Source organism: Malus sylvestris, chromosome 12 (genome assembly GCF_916048215.2).
Source record: "Malus sylvestris chromosome 12, drMalSylv7.2, whole genome shotgun sequence".
In the NCBI taxonomy this organism is placed as follows: domain Eukaryota; kingdom Viridiplantae; phylum Streptophyta; class Magnoliopsida; order Rosales; family Rosaceae; genus Malus; species Malus sylvestris.
The window spans coordinates 30,226,670-30,243,339 of record NC_062271.1 but is presented as its reverse complement, the minus strand read 5'-3'; the positions used below and the strand labels follow the sequence as shown (position 1 = coordinate 30,243,339).

Sequence of the window (16,670 nt, the reverse complement as noted above, 5' to 3'; positions counted from 1 at the left end):
ATCATCCTATCTTCTCTTAATCTCATGTATTCTCTCAAATGCTATTATAATTTCCACCTCTTATATGTCAAAGGAAAGAATCGAGTTGTTCACTCAATCCATGTATTGCGAGTGCACGCTTACAAGGATCATAGATTTTTGTATTGTGAAGGGTAGAGTGCCATAACCTGCTACACCGAGACATTGTCTTTGAGGGGCGAAATCTACTCTTAAGGACAATGATTACACGCCTCAACCTAAAATATTGTTCTAATCAAGTGTCGACGTAGAACGGTTTCCAGCCTACAAAAGATAAGTATTTTATCGTATTTGGTTTATTTTATTTGATACATTGTGGTACTAATATTGTGATAATACTAATATTAATTTTATGTGATTTGTTGTAGGAGAAGTAACATCCACATCGTCAATATTTCTAACAAGCTATTCAATGGCAGCTCAAATAATTCAAGCCTTGGAAAGCTCCTTGCTAAAAGGTCTAGTGAGGTTAGGTGTCAAGAATTACATGTCAATATATCAAGAAGAAGCTTCACATAGTGAAGCTTTATTACTACTTGCAAAGTTGGATTTCAACCTTGTTCAATTTTTGCACAAAAAGGAGCTGAGTGAAATTACTAGGTAATAAATCCATTTTTATTTTATATTTGAGCATAAGAGATAGTTTGTAAGAAAAATATTCCTATAGGGATGAGTTAAGATCCAATTTGTAAATGTTTTAGATGGTGCCGGATCTTTTTTCTGGGGATCCGAGGGATTCCGTAATCATAGTCATTCATCGTAAATCGTGCGGTCAGTTTTCTTTAGGTATTATTTATATTTAATTTTAAATTTTAAATTTTAAATTATTTCTGACCGCACGATGTACGATCACGATCACAATCACGAGATCCTCTGAATCCTTTTCTGATGGAAAGAACTCAAGTGTGAAAGAAAGATGTCGTTTGCACGGGACAGGATAGTTGAATTGTACTTTTGGACAACTGGAGTATTTTTTGAACCCCATTACTGTACCGCCAGAAAAGTTATGGCCAAAGTCATTGCTTTGGTCCTCTCCGGATCCATGTGTCCTAATTTATCAAATTCATGTATCTAGGTCGTTGAAATTTGACCCAATAATTTTGTAGTCATTAGGTCAAATTTCAACTGTCTAGATACATGAATTTAGTGAATTAGGACACATGGATCCGGAGAGGATCCATGTCGGTCGCGCTTTGGGGACAGTAATGGACGATATCTACGACGCATTTGGTACATTCGAGGAACTCGACATCTTTACAGAAGCAATTAGAAGGTTTGATTTAAACGAAGTATTGCTTTATATAAAGATTACTTTTTTCCTGAAGCCAACAATTTATATGCTTAGCATGTTTTAATGTTTATGCAAATTTCAAGTGGGCTGTTAATTTCATCGATGAACTTCCGGACTATATGCAGACATTTTAATCTGCACTTGTTAATCTTTTCAATGAAATTGAGGAAGAGATGGTAATAGAAGGAAAGTCATACCGAGTTCGTTATGCAAAAGAAGTTGTATGTAACACATGCATGCTTAACTAGTTTGATTAACTTTTACTTTTTAGTAGCTTGGGCGTTATAACCATTTCCTTTTTATTTTTCACCTTTAAAAAAATTTGAAATACTTATTTAGTTTAGGTTTAGGTTTAGAGTTTAGGGTTTAGTAAAAAAAATGAAAAATCAAAAGCTTTTTTTTAAGTTTTCAAAATTTAGTTCTCAGTTTATGGGTTATCAAACGAGCCTTTTTTTTTCTTACTCAAACTATTGAAGTTTACTTCGGTTTTTTTTTTTCAGAGTAGTTTAACTATAGAAGTTTAAGTTTTCACACTAGTTTAACATGTCATTGTCACATGCATACTGTGGAAAGCTACTGCCCAGGCTTACTTTGATGAGGCCAGATGGCTACGGGAACGATATGCATCCCAAGCATGGAGGAGTATATGCATGTTGCAACGGCTTCTGTTGGTAACAGCTTACTTTCAACTGTATGTTTAGTTGGCATGGGAGATATTGTAACGGATGAGGTATTTCAGTGGTTGTCCAATAACCCTAAAATTCTCAGAGCTTCCAATACCATTTTTAGGCTCATGGATGACATTGGCGGCCACAAGGTACAAGATATTATTCTTAGTACATTGAATAATATATCAACTGTATTAAAGTGTTTGACAATAAAAACTGTATTAAAGTGAAAATAGGGTACCACATATACAAAAGTAACTAAAATTCTCTTTGGTATTCAATTTTTGCAGTATTGACTGCTACAGGGTGTCGGAGCAAGAGACGCTTGATGTGTTTAACAAACAAGTAGTGGATATGTGGAAGGATATAAACGAGTTACTTAGACCAACTGCTGTGCCAGAGTTTGTCCTCATGCGTTTTCTCAATTTGACAAGGGTTGGGGATCTGGTTTCAAAAGAGGAGACGGCTTCACACATGGTAGAAAATTTATGAAAGATATAGCTGCTTCGCTTTTTATCGACCCAGTGCCACTTTGATTGAATATGATGTCGGACAATGCGGGGTCTATAATCTATTCAAGTTTCATACAAAAACGAACACATCATATAATATCATAGGGGTGTGGGTTCGTAATTATTAGGTATTACTGTACTAATATATGGGATTAGATTTACTGATCGGGTTCCTAGATATCTTGCTTTCCTGATTCTGTACTCATATGTTTCTATTAGTTGGCAAGAAGTAAAATAAAAAAATAAAAAGGCAGCAAATATTTATCCGTTAATTTACTTTTTCCCAGCTACGTACAAAGATATTTTTGCATAATTATTAACTTTGTCATAAAATATCAAATTAGGGCATCTTCAATTAAAAAGGCTAGACATAGTCACGTTTAGTATTTTTCCAGCAAAATATTATTGTTAAATAAACAGTATCAGGTCATACACATATATCATCTTCAACCGGAGAGACTAAACATAACTCTCTCAATAATTTAAATTTATTGGTTATTTTAGTTAAACTACCGTTTGATGTTTTTAAATTTACCCCGTTGAATTTGAATCAATTATTGCAATTAAGGAGTTGAGTCACAAATTGCCAGACAATGATCTGGTGGATTCCATATATTTATAGCGCAATCATCGGTTGAAAATGAATTTTTGAACAAATTAGGTTATTTTTTACTTTTAAATCTTTAACCCTCTCTATTGGAGATAGACTTAGATTTCAGAATCGGGGTCCTAGATACCTTGCTTTTCTGATTCTGTGACAGTGAGAGTTGTTGGCTCTCATCAGGGTAAATAGTTGTGTGGTGTACTTCCATTCAAAGGGGCTAAGAAACTCACCGGATTAATCTTTCAAAAGACGCTCCGCGTGGAGTGTGGCTGAATATAATTAGAACTTTCGTCTATTCGGTCATGTATCAATTGGGGTTATTATAATTGAATCCAAATCCTTGTCGGATTCTCTTTGTGAGAATTTCGAGAATTCGTAAATCGTGTTCGTTCATCTTATTTCGTGCGGTCATAAATCATTTTAAATTTTTTATTTAATATTAAACAACAACAGTATCTGACAAAAAACTGACCACACAATGTATGATGAACAGACACGATTCACGGATTTTTAAGATTCTTCCAAAGAGGATCGTGTTGAATTATAATTTACATTCTCTCGGTTCGGTTTATATTTGTACATATCAATCGATAAGGAGAAGAAAAGTATAATAGACAATATTCACAATTTTATTTCGTGACATGGTAGAGAAATACTTGTGTGTACAAAACTGAGATGGTGTGTCTGACTAATAAATTTTTTACACATGGCTTAAGTTTTAAAAATAATAGGAAAATTAATGAAAATGGTTTGAAAACTTTGGGTTTTAACGATAAGGACAAAATAAAGGGTAAAATGAATAGTAGCAGGTTTGACTTTTTAGTGTAAAAATGTGATTTTTCGTTAAAGTGAACAGTACCGTGGGTTTTTCGTTAAAACTCCCAATAATAATTGATGTATCTGTAGACATCGAAATTTCGGTAAATAAATGTTGACCGATAAATCAAAGTGTCAACGCTCATGTATTACATAAATTTTACACGTAGCGTGTGACTCGACGAAAAATTGAAATGAGTTGGAAAAGTCATCAAATAGGACACGTGTCAACACCTGGCAGAAACGACTTATTTCATCTGGGATATTATATTCAAAATTAGGCCTTGGAAAATTCTATAAATACAAGCTCATTTCATTCATTTGGGAAAGGAGGAACCAAAATCATTAGGCAAAATTCTTGAAGCTCTGAAGCTCTGAAACTCCGAAGCTCTCAAGCATCCAGGTTCCCGAAGAATCAAGAAAGCCTTCTTCATTCTTCGTTCATCGTTCTTCCAAGATCAAGCCCCAACGGCCCTTGAAGAAAGTGTTCTTCGTTCTTCGTTCATCGTTCATCCTAAGATCAAGCCCAAACGGCCCTTTGGATCAACAAACATCCACCAATTTAAGATCAAGCCTCGACGGCCCTTGAAGAAAGTGTTCTTCGTTCTTCGTTCATCGTTCATCCCAAGATCAAGCCCCAACGGCCCTTTGGATCAACAATCATCCACCAATTCAAGATCAAGCCCCGACGGCCCTTGAAGAAAGCATCATCGTTCATCATCCGTTCATCACTGTTCTTCAAGATCAAGCCTAAAAGCCCTTGAAGATCCGTTCATCACCGTTATTCAAGATCAAGCCTCAACGGCCCTTGAAGAAACATTCATCCTCAAGATCAAGCCCCAACGGCTCCTTGAAGATTCGCTCAAATCCACCTTCAAAGATCAAGCCCACGGCCCTTGAAGAAACTTCCAACAATTCATCCAAAATCAAGCCTCGACGGCCCTTGGATCAACGAAACATCCACAAATCAACACCTTACGGAGATCGAATCAGATGATCAAGTTTGAGAGAGATTGTAACCCAAAAACCATCAAATACAAATATTTGTTTATGCACGTCGTTCTTGTCTCTTTCGTTTCGGGAATTTTCCGTGTTCACAAATTGGCACGCCCGGTGGGACCATCTTTACCTCTCATCTCGTTCCCCGTTCAAAAAAAAATTCAAAAGTAATGGCATCAAGGAAGGCTCAAACTGTTCCCGCAACCGGCGCAAAGAACAAAAGCGTCATCGTCACAAGTGGTGTCACTTTAGGCATCACGACTCGAAGCAAGACAAGAGCTACTTATGCTGCCTCCTTCACCTCTGCATCCACTCTGCCAAGGGAACAAGAGCACCCAAGGTACGAGCCTGTAATCACCTTAGCCTCACTAAGGGCACCAGGAGAGGAGAGCCCAAGGAAGTACTCTGAATCCATGCTCTCTGATGCCGGCTCAAGTGGCAGTTCAACCATGCAAGTTATGACCACTGGAGCAACTTCAATCGATGAGCAGCTGGCTCAGATGAATGAAGCAATCGTAAGGCTAACCCGAACTGTGGAAGAAAAAGACTTGCAAATTGCAGCACTCGTCAACCGACTAGAGGCGCAAGACGTCGAGAAACCCAACCCGAAGATCGATCCTCTAAAGAAGGAAGACGATGAAGAAGATGAGCCTATAGTGGAGAAAGCTGAAGAAAAGCTGAAGCTCGACCCAACAACAATGCTCATGGGATCTCTCTCTATCAAGCAGTTGCAGGAGATGATCGCCAGCACCGTCAAGACACAGTACGAAGGGAGCTCACATGCCTCCATGTTGTACTCGAAGCCTTACTCCAGGAAGATCGACGCTTTAAGGATGCCGAGGGGCTATCAACCGCCGAAGTTTATGCAATTTGTTGGAAAGGGAAACCCTAAGCAACATGTCGCACATTTCGTTGAAACCTGCAACAATGCAGGGATGGAGGGAGATTACCTCGCCAAGCAGTTTGTGCGCTCGTTAAAAGGAAACGCCTTTGAGTGGTACACGGACCTGGAGCCCGAGTCCATCAACAGCTGGGAACAGTTGGAAAGGGAATTCCTTAACCGCTTCTACAGTACCCGCCGCACTATGAGCATGCTAGAGCTGACGAGCACGAAGCAATGGAGTGAGGAACCAGTCATGGACAACATCAACCGATGGTGTAATCTAAGCCTCGATTGTAAGGACAGGCTCTCCGAGATTTCTTCAATTAAGATGTGCATCCAGGGCATGCAATAGGGTTTACAATACATCCTTCAAGCTATCAAACCATGGACTTTTGAAGAATTAGCCACCCGTGCCCACGACATGGAACTGAGCATCGCCCACCATGGAAAGAATGAGCCAATCACCGATTTCAAAAGGGATAAGGTGTTTACTTCAAGAGCAGACAATCATGGGAAAAAAGCCCGCCAATGAAGCTTTAACCACCAATACCACCCCTATCAAGACCTCGTCCGCACCCGTCAAAATCTCCTTCAATAACAAAGCAAAAGGAGATAAAAAGAAATGAGCCTTCTCGCACCCAAGATAGGTATAAAAACACCTTGAGGGAACTGGAGCAGAAGGTATACCCTTTTCCAAACTCTGACATGGACGCAATGCTGGACGACCTGCTGGAGAAAAATGTGATTGAACTGCCTGAATGCAAACGCCCTGAAGAGATGAATCGCACTAATGATCCTAAGTACTGCAAGTATCATCGTATCGTGGGCCACCATGTGGGCAAGTGTTTCATCCTAAAAGAACTCATTATGAAGTTGGCACATCAAGGGCAGATTGAGCTCGACCTAGAAGACACAGCCGCAACGCACACCACTACGATCATGTTCGGATCCTTTGATCCCGTGCCTCTTCAAGAAATGCCCGACCATTCCTATCAATGCACAAGCTACACGGCACCTTCTGCACAACCATCATTGGGGGCAAACAACTAGGATGCACCTATCCATGATGAAGAAGGGTGGACATTGGTGACCTATAAGAAGACGAGGAAGCCAAGACCACAAGCTAAAAGGCCAAAAGGGGAGCAAGCGAGAAAGTACCGTCGCCGCAACAATATGAAGCCTAAAAGAAACATAAGAGCTGCTAAGCCAACATATGCTGGGGAACCTATGGAGCAAGAGCCACGTATTCCAGTCTCCTTGCACGAATACTTCCCAGAGGACTTCTTCAAACAGTGCATTATCACTGCATGTCACATGGTCGAAGTAGAAATGGAAGAACCCCCAAAAGGCAAAGCTGTCACCACTGAGGGGGAAAAGACTCTTACAACTAAAGAAGGTCTGCCAACACACCTTAGCATTGAAGGAGCGCTCCAGTTGCCAAAGAAGATGTGAATAGCATTGGCAGCAGTCTTGACAAGTCCCGACGACCATGAAGTGCAAGAAAGCAAGAACGAAGGCTTGAAACTTCGGCCATATGAATGTGCCACATGTTATGCTGCCGAGGACGCAATCCACTTCACCGATGAAGACTTGCTGCTAGGATCCAAGCCTCACAACCGACCTCTCTTCGTCTCTGGGTACGTAAGGGAGCACAAAGTCAGCCGCATGCTTGTGGATGGTGGATCAGCCATAAATATCATGCCAAAAGTCAACAATGACCGCAATCGGCATCAAAGTGGATGAACTATCCCTAAGTCGTCTACTAATCCAAGGTTTTGACCAAGGAGGACAAAGAGCGATGGGCATGATCCGAGTGGAGATGGCCATTGGTGAACTCAAGTCAAGCACAATATTCCATGTGATTGATGCAAAAACTTCCTACGGTTTGCTCTTAGGAAGGCCTTGGATCCATGTGAATGGAGTAGTGCCGTCCACCCTTCACCAATGTTTAAAATTTTACCGAGAAGGAGTCAAGGTGATCTATGGCGACACCAAGCCATTCACCGAAGCCGAATCATATTTCGCAGACGCCAAGTTCTACATGGATGAGGACATGGTGCCCGAAACTCTTTCAAAAGAGATCAAATCCATAGGCAAAGTAACACCTAAAAAGCAGGAGTGGCAAGTCGTGCCCAAGAAGCAAGAAGAAGAAGCTACGCCATCTTCAAGCAAAAACAACGATGAGCTTGCTAAACCTGCAACAACCAGAGGGAGTAGGACGCCCTCAAATGGACCAAACATACCCGTTTTCCGATACATTCCGACGTCGAGAAGAAAGAATGGTCAATCCCCATTCGAAACTGCAGCAAGCAAAGCCGATGCACAGCGGCACATGGATAACGTAAAGTTGCTTAAAACAAATGTAGTTTTACCTCTGACACAGCTAGGCGACACTAAGGTTGCAAGACCATCACAAGGTTTCATAAAAGGCCTGCCAAATGGGGTAGAACCAAGCTTTCTCCCAACCAAGAGGACCGAAGAAGGTTTTGATCCAAACGCCTACAAACTCATGTCAAGAGCTGGGTACAACTTCACATCCTCTGCAAATTTAGGAAAGAAAGATTTGAACACCGTCAAAGACAACGAACGTGATCTCACTAAAACTCAGAAGAAGTTGGAGAAGTATGGTTACGGGGTCAACAACAACAAAGCTGGACTTGGCTTCACACCAAATGCACCGGTGAAGATCTCCAGCAAGGCAAAATATGCTAGCGCTCAACACATTAGCGTGAGCATTATACAAGATAAAGAGGAGCCTCAACCTGCCCCCCAAACGTCAGTATTCGATAGAATGAATCGTCCAAGGCCCAAAGTTTTGGCACCTAAACTTATTGGCGGTCAAAACAGAACTTCCGTCTTCAAAAGGCTTAACACGTCAGCATCTCGAATCTCTGTTTTCAAAAGGTTGTCGAAACCTAAAAAGCAAAGCAATACGACTAGCTTTCCTCCACGACAGTCAGTTATGGAAAGACTTGAAGAAGCCAAAGAGTCTTCCAGAAAGAGAAAGACGACACCAGAAGTAGAAAAGATCGATCATCTGGCAGAAAAAGATGACGTTCGAAGTACCATTCCTTCAAGAATGAAACGCCAAGCAATTTTGGAGGTTAACACAGTTGGATCATTGAAAGTTAAAAGGCGCACCATCATCCACACTGGACAGCCTTCATGCCAACAAACTCGAGTGGTCAACACCGAAGAAGAGGCCCAAGACGTCTTCCACATCACAATCCAAGAAGGTGAAGAAGATGAAATCCTCGAGGAAGATGTCATTGCAGTGCCATCACAACTCGAAGATGGGGGGGCAAGCCACAGTTGACGATCTCAAAGAGCTCAACTTAGGCACAAGTGAGAAACCAAAGCCTATCTTCGTAAGTGCATTACTAAGTGCAGACGAGATAAAGAAGTATTACCAGCTGCTATTAGAGTACAGAGGCGTCTTTGCTTGGACCTACAAGGAAATGCTCGGCCTTGACCCTATCATTGTTGTGCATCGTCTTGCAGTCAAACCTGGAATGCGACCAATAAAGCAAACTAAAAGACGCTATCGATCCGAGCTCATCCCACAAATCGAAGCCGAGATTGACAAGTTGATCGAAACAGGCTTCATTCGAGAGGTGCAATACCCCAAGTGGATCTTCAACATCGTTATAGTCCTTAAGAAATCTGGACAAATACGTGTTTGCGTAGACTTCTGAGACCTCAATGATGCTTGCCCAAAGGATGACTTCCCCTTGCCAATCATTGAAGTCATGGTAAACGCGACCACTGGCCATGAGGCACTATCATTCATGGACGGCTCTTCTGGATACAATCAAATTCGTATGGCTCTTGAAGATGAGGAACTAACAGCCTTCCGCACTCCAAAAGGTATCTACTGCTACAAGGTGATGCCCTTTGGTCTAAAAAATGATGGAGCTACATATCAACGCGCAATGCAGAAGATCTTCAATGACATGCTACACAAGAATGTAGAATGTTATGTAGACGATGTGGTGGTCAAGACAAAGAAAAGATCAGATCACTTGAAAGATTTACGAGTAGTGTTCGAAAGGTTACGAAAATACAACCTCAAGATGAACCCGTTAAAGTGTGCATTTGGCGTCACATCTGGAAAGTTCCTTGGCTTCATTGTCAAGCATCGTGGCATTGAAGTGGACCAATCAAAGATCAAGGCAATTCAAAGCATGCCCGAGCCAAGAAACTTGCACGAGTTGAAAAGTCTACAAGGACGGCTAGCCTTCATCAGACGCTTCATCTCCAACCTTGCAGGGCGTTGTCAACCGTTCAGTCGACTCATGAAGAAAGATGTTCCGTTCGTATGGGACAAAGCATGCAACAATGCTTTTGAAAGCATAAAGAAGTATTTATCAAGTCCACCTGTCTTGGGGGCACCTGTACCAGGGAAACCACTCATATTGTACATCGTTGTTCAGGAAAGATCAGTTGGAGCACTCTTGGCACAGGAAAACGAATCCCAGAAAGAATGACCGTTTTACTACCTCAGTCGAACGTTCACTGGTGCTGAGTTGAACTATTCCCCAATAGAAAAAAGGTGCCTTGCGTTGATATTTGCCATCCAAAAGCTCAGACATTACATGCATGCTTACACCATCCACTTGATTGCTAAAGCTGACCCGGTCAAATACGTCATGTCCAAGCCAGTTTTGACAGGACGACTAGCTAAATGGGCGTTGCTTCTCAATCAATACAAGATCATCTACGTCCCAGCTAAAGCCGTCAAGGGACAAGCGCTAGCAGACTTTCTTGCCAACCATCCAATCCCAGCCGATTGGAAAATCTCAAACAACTTGCCTGACGAAGAGGTGTTCTACATCGACATATTCCCGACATGGACGATGTTCTTCGACGGATCTGCACGAGCAGACGGAGCGGGGGCAGGAGTAGTATTCATGTCACCACAAAGGCAAATACTACCTTATTCATTCCAACTAAGCGAATTATGCTCCAACAACATCGCTGAGTACCAAGCATTGATCATCGGGCTCCAAATGGCAATCAACATGGAAATCACAGCCATTGAGATATATGGCAACTCCAAGCTCATAATCAATCAACTCCTGACTGAATATGAGGTGAGGAAAGATGATCTCGTCCCATACTTCCGGCTAGCAACGCAATTGCTACAAAGGTTTGAGGTCGTAATACTAGAACACGTGCCAAGAAAAGAGAATCAAATGGCAGACGCTCTCGCCAACCTAGCCTCGAGCATGACATTAGGAGAAGACGAAGCTGCAAACGTGCCAGTCTGCCAAAGATGGGTAATCCCGCTTGTCACTGAAATGGTACTAAGTGATACAAACGTTATTTCCATACTTCCGGTCAACGTTGAAGAATGGAGACAACCTCTGATCAACTACTTGGAGCATGGAATACTTCCAGATGATCCAAAACATCGCTCTGAAGTACGTCGACGAGCACATCGCTTCCTCTATTATAAAGGGACACTCTACCGGCGATCTTTTGAAAGAGTACTTCTAAGATGCCTAGGCGAGGAAGAAGCCAATCAAGCCATGGAAGAAGCACACTCAGGAATATGTGGGGCGCATCAGTCCGGACCGAAGCTTCATTTCCATCTCAAAAGAATGGGTTACTATTGGCCAAGCATGGTAAATGACTGCCTAGAACATGACAAAAGGTGCCAAGCCTGCCAATTTCAAGCCAACTTCATACATCAACCCCCTGAACCATTACACCCCACAGCTACTTCATGGCCATTCGATGCATGGGGATTGGACGTCGTAGGACCAATTGTGCCAAAGTCATCTGCAGGAGAAGCTTATATCCTGGCTGCAACAGATTACTTCTCCAAGTGGGCTGAAGCCATGCCCCTAAAGGAAGTCAAGAAGGAAACTGTCGTCCGTTTCATCAAGGAACATATCATCCACCGATATGGTGTGCCCCGCTACATTGTCACTAACAACGGAAAACAGTTCTCCAACCGACTCATGGACGAGCTCTGCGAGAAACACAAGTTCAAGCAGCACAAATCCTCCATGTATCATGCTCCGACCAACAGTCTTGCAGAAGCATTCAACAAGACATTGTGCAACCTCCTGAAAAAGGTAATCGGCAGAATAAAGAAAGACTGGCATGAAAGAATAGGCGAAACACTTTGGGCATACAGGACGACATATAGAACGCCTACCCAAGCTACACCTTATTCTCTTGTATATGGCGTGGAAGTTGTTCTTCCGCTCGAAAGTCAAATCCCCTCACTAAGGATGGCTATAGAAGAAGGTTTGACTGACGAAGAGAATGCAAAGTTGCGCCTTTAAGAGCTGGAAACGCTGGATAAGAAAAGACTCGAAGCCCAGCAACACTTGGAGTGTTATCAAGCACGACTCTCCAAGGCCTTCAACAAAAAGGTTCTCCCTCGTTCTTTTCAAATGGGAGATCTCGTCCTTTCATTACGTAGGCCTATCATCACAACTCACAAGATAAAGAGCAAGTTCACGTCAAAGTGGGATGGACCATACGTAATACAAGAAGTCTACACCAATGGCACCTACTTAATTATGGCAGAAGACGGCTTGAAGATCGGCCCTATCAATGGCAGATTCTTGAAGCGTTACTACCCCTAAAAAGGCAACAACTTCTGCTCCTGGCCCGCAAAAGCATAAACTGTGTATGGCAAAATCATCATCAAAATCATTGTTAAATTCATCACTCATTTGAACTACGTTATGACTTGATCCCTCATCAACAGAGGGTACGTAAGCAACTTGAAACATCAAAACTTCAAGTACAGTCACCCATCTAAAAAAAAAAGATTGAAGAGCAAATTCAAGAACATAAATACTTTATTTCTTTGAAAGAAGGAGTCGACTCCAAAGCCTTATTACAACAAAAAAGATACTAATTGAAAACTATGTCCTTAAAACTACGAAGGCGCTCTTCAAGCGAGCCTTCCAAAGTCTTCAAAGTCTCTACCTCGGTGGGAGACAAGATGGGCAACTCCATAGCCATGCCTTTCTCTCGTTCTAGGCGCGAAATCTCCTCTTGGTACTGAGAAAGTGCAGTTCCCTGCTCCGCAAGAACACTTGCAAGTTGCGATGCTTCGATTACCAACTGCTCCCCCTCTCGCGCCAATGCATCTAGACGCCCCTGGACATAAGTTAAAGAAGCCTCTGTGACTTGATAATTTCCTGAAATAGCTTGCTGAAAAGACCGGACTTGAGCCAGTGACGAGTTTATCGTTGCTAGCTGATGAGCTCTAACATCTGGACTCAACTTATCCAAGGAAATAGCATGCAAGGAAGAATACTCAGTCGAGGCAGCCATAAGTTCGATAATCTTGATCTTCAAGGATGAGGAATCAACGTTAAGATTGTCAATCACAGAAACAAACTTTGACAAATCCTCATTGAGCAACGTAAGGTCTTCCAGTGGACACTTAGAAATCCTCGCTTCAATATGGCCCTTAATCTCAATTGCCGCACCAAGACTGATGCGATGGATGAGTCGCTCAGTACCGCTAAGGTTCGGACCTCTCAAAGAGATCTCAGAGCTAGCTGGCAAAGGTGTTGGACGCATGACAAGTTCTTGCATACCTCCACCTACACATGGCAAACTCGGGAAGTTCGGCAGATTTGGAACAAGCTCTGCACCAGGCGGATCCTCGATCTCCCTGTCTGTAGGTAGGCCGCCTACAAATAGCATCTCCGTATAGGAATAAACATCTGCAGTCTCCAAATTAAAATGACGGGAAGGCCCAACCTAAAGAAGACAAAGAAAGATGTTAGAAACAAAAGCCAAAATGATAAAAGCAGAAGAAATCGTGAGAGAAAATAAAGTACATACATCTCCCTCAAATGGCGCACGGTCATTGAATTGAGAAGGTCTAAACACTTTTTTCTTCTTATGACGAAAATTGACATCACTATCAGCTTGAGCATCCTCAAGTGGTCGCTTGTTTGAAACTTGTTGACGCTGCTGCAAAGTAAATCCATCTTCATGCGAGTCACATTCATCTCCTGCCTCTTCAGAAGCATCCGAATGTCGAGGAGACAAACATGGGCGTTAAAAAGCTAAAGCTACAGGTCTATCTTGTAAGGGAGCCGCACTCACGCAAACAAGATGCACCAGTCGCAAAGGAACCACAGGACAACCCTCTCTCAACATATCATCGCCTGAGTGAGAAGAATTGGTACCACTCACCATCCTCAAGTTCTTGTAATGTGTCCTTAACCACCAGCGTGCGTAAACACGGGTCACCGGATTACTCTTGAACTCATCCTTGGCTGGCAGCGTGATAACAACATTTGTGAATGAACGGGTACAAGACTCCCAGTGCATGTACACGCCTTGTAGGGATGCCGATTGGTTCTTTCCTTCAACTTGCATGGCATGTTTTGGACAAAACCGAATTGCCTGCTGAAACGGTGGGGACTATATGGTTGAACAATGCATCGGTCTTCTTGCCGCGAAGAAACAAACCCCGAGTGAAGACTTATAAGATAAGACAAGTCTGAGAAATGGAGATGTGAATTGTCCACGATGCCTCACCGCACCGAGCCAACCCTCGCTAAGGGGTCCATCTTCAAACCTTCACAACTTTTAAATAGCGCTCGCGCCTGCAAACCATCAAGACTCTTCGCGGAGAGTACACCTGAATACTTCGTCATCAAATGCCCCAGTTTGGCTCCAATCGATGAAGAATGCCTTAACTTGTCAAGAGACGACAGAGAAAAATGAGTGCCAAAATATTCACCCAACCAACCATACACATAGTGGTAAGGAAGCACCGCAGCACGATCTTCAGTGTTTACCGAGTCCGAGACAATGCTCAATCCATTGTAAATGTTGGCTAAAACCGGAATAGCAAGGCTAAAAGGCTCACCTGCAGCCATCCTGCTAGCAACTTTGAAAACTCCAAGACGAACTAAGTTGACATCGCCTGCCGGGAAAACAAACTTACAAAGCCAACAAGCTAAAAAAGCAGCTAGGTAAGACTCCTCCACATGCTCTGATGCTATACCAAGATCTTCAAACGCTCTCAACTCGTCAGAAGAGCGGCACCTAGTTGAGCCAATAACACTAGACGGGTCTGAGTCTCCCTTTGGCCTAGTGGTCTTGTTACGACCATTTTTCTTCAAAGGCTTCTTATACCTCATGGCCTCCCAGTACCAAAATCGGATCCACAAGGAAATCCTCACGCCCGATTCACCTTGAGCATCTTGGAAAAGCTTGTGATACGCCCAAAACAAACAACGGCAACTCGCAGGCAATCCTCGGCTATTGCAAAGAGAAAGTTCATCCGCGCTGGGAACAACCTCGTCATAAAACCTACCTTGGATCAGCAAGCCTCCTATCCTGTGAAAATCCCAAAGTGAAATTGACATCTCTCCTTGCGCCGTGTGAAGTGTGTTGGTCGATGAACACCAACGCTCAAAGAACGCACGAATGACGGAAGGATGGCAATCATAACTAAACAAAGATGCGTACACAGCGTGGTAAATGCCCACGTTAGTAAGCACATCTTTAGATCGACTTAAGACATCTTCAAGCCACTCCCAATACAACTCATCAAAAACGGCCTCTCCAGCAGTCAACAGGGTACCGTTCCAAGCCATAGCTCCGCTGCGAATGTGATCACCAAGAAGCTTAAACGTGGCCGAATGATTGTCACCAGCATGGTGTGAAGGATTCAAGATAAGAATATTCGAGATACACGCCTTCTTCTTCGTATCTGGTTAAATAGAATCTACCACCTCCCAAGATACTTCGGAAGACCACGACTTAATATGCATGGAGTTATCTTTTGCGGGAAGAGCAAGCGCCTTAGGACCAGTCAGTGGCACATAAAGCTTCAATGTCGTTCCACTATCTTGTGGATCGCCTTCCTTCGCAAGAATGGTGATGGTGTTGTTTTTAAAACACTTGAGAAACACCATGGCTGCAACGGAAAAGTCAGCCACAAAGCTTGAGCAACACGGCAGCGCCCCACCGAGGGAAAACAGTGATCAAATGGCACTACACAGCAAATCCCCGCTGCAGTCTCTATCACAGTACCACACGGCAAAGGCACCACCGAGGGAAAACTGTGATCAAAGGCACTACACAGCAAAGCCCCGCTGCAGTCTCTTGCACAACACCACACGGCAGCGCACCACCAAGGGAAAACTGTGATCAAAAGGCACTACACAGCGAAACTCTGCTACAGTCTCTGGCACAAGCACTAGGCAACCTGCTTACTCCGCCACCAACAATCACACCTCTGAAAACTTCATGAAGGTCCCAGCATCATGCTCTGCCTTCTTAAAAATTAAGGATTCCTAACGTCACAGCAAAGAAATCCATCAATGGGAGCACAAACACACTGTGCATAAAAATAGACACATTATATGGTATTATATGTGTGTGTGTGTGTATGGGTGTGCATATATATATATATGGCTTGAAAAGATGCAAATGGTGATGGTGATGGGACGATTGAAGGAATGTATATATATTTTGGCATCCTAAACAAATTATGTATATATGAGGTCCAAAAGATTGAAATCGTCCTCAACCTAAAACATACCTAAAAAACTTGTTGTTGCTGCACCACAATGTCACCCGTCTGCATCCTCCCTCTGCTCAATCTTCCGCCCATTGCCAAGCAACATACAGGGGTATTTATAGAAAGAAAAAAAAAGAAAGGGTGATGATTTTTAAAAAAAAAAAGATGGTGCGGATTGCACCATCTAAAAAGAAGAAAAAAATATAATAAAAAATATATATAAAAAATAAAAAATATATATATAATAAAATAAAATAAACAAATAATAAATATAAAAAAATGGGGTATGGTGCGGATTGCACCATCTGAAAAGAAGAAAAAAATATAATAAAAAAAAAATATATATATAATATATAT

General features: G+C 42.4%; 3 protein-coding genes across 3 annotated transcripts in view; all 3 read left to right on the top strand.

The window, feature by feature from the left end:
• Positions 1 to 537, top strand: part of LOC126592354 (putative pinene synthase) — a 1,704-nt gene extending 1,167 nt beyond the window's left edge. Inside the window, exon 4 of the mRNA XM_050258044.1 lies at positions 387 to 537. Coding sequence (XP_050114001.1) covers positions 387 to 537 — 151 coding nt within the window. The remainder of the gene's footprint in view (positions 1 to 386) is intronic.
• The window catches only part of LOC126592855 ((-)-alpha-pinene synthase-like), a 53,344-nt gene extending 50,757 nt beyond the window's left edge, over positions 1 to 2,587 (top strand). Inside the window, exon 8 of the mRNA XM_050258642.1 lies at positions 2,503 to 2,587. The gene's annotated coding sequence lies outside the window, so the exon portion shown is untranslated. The remainder of the gene's footprint in view (positions 1 to 2,502) is intronic.
• LOC126592353 ((-)-alpha-pinene synthase-like) lies at positions 1,914 to 2,469 on the top strand. Its single transcript, XM_050258043.1, has 2 exons — positions 1,914 to 2,176; positions 2,268 to 2,469. The coding sequence occupies exons 1-2, from the start codon at positions 1,914 to 1,916 to the stop codon at positions 2,467 to 2,469; spliced, it is 465 nt and encodes a 154-aa protein (XP_050114000.1).
• Positions 2,588 to 16,670: the final 14,083 nt, after the last annotated feature.

What these genes read in the sequence shown, in the direction of transcription:
- LOC126592353 (XM_050258043.1), top strand. Translation starts at nt 1,914, where the DNA reads ATGGCTACGGGAACGATATGCATCCCAAGCATGGAGGAGTATATGCAT. An exon ending in AATATATCAACTGTATTAAA is followed by an intron (nt 2,177 to 2,267) that starts GTGTTTGACAAT and finishes CAATTTTTGCAG; the next exon opens with TATTGACTGCTACAGGGTGT.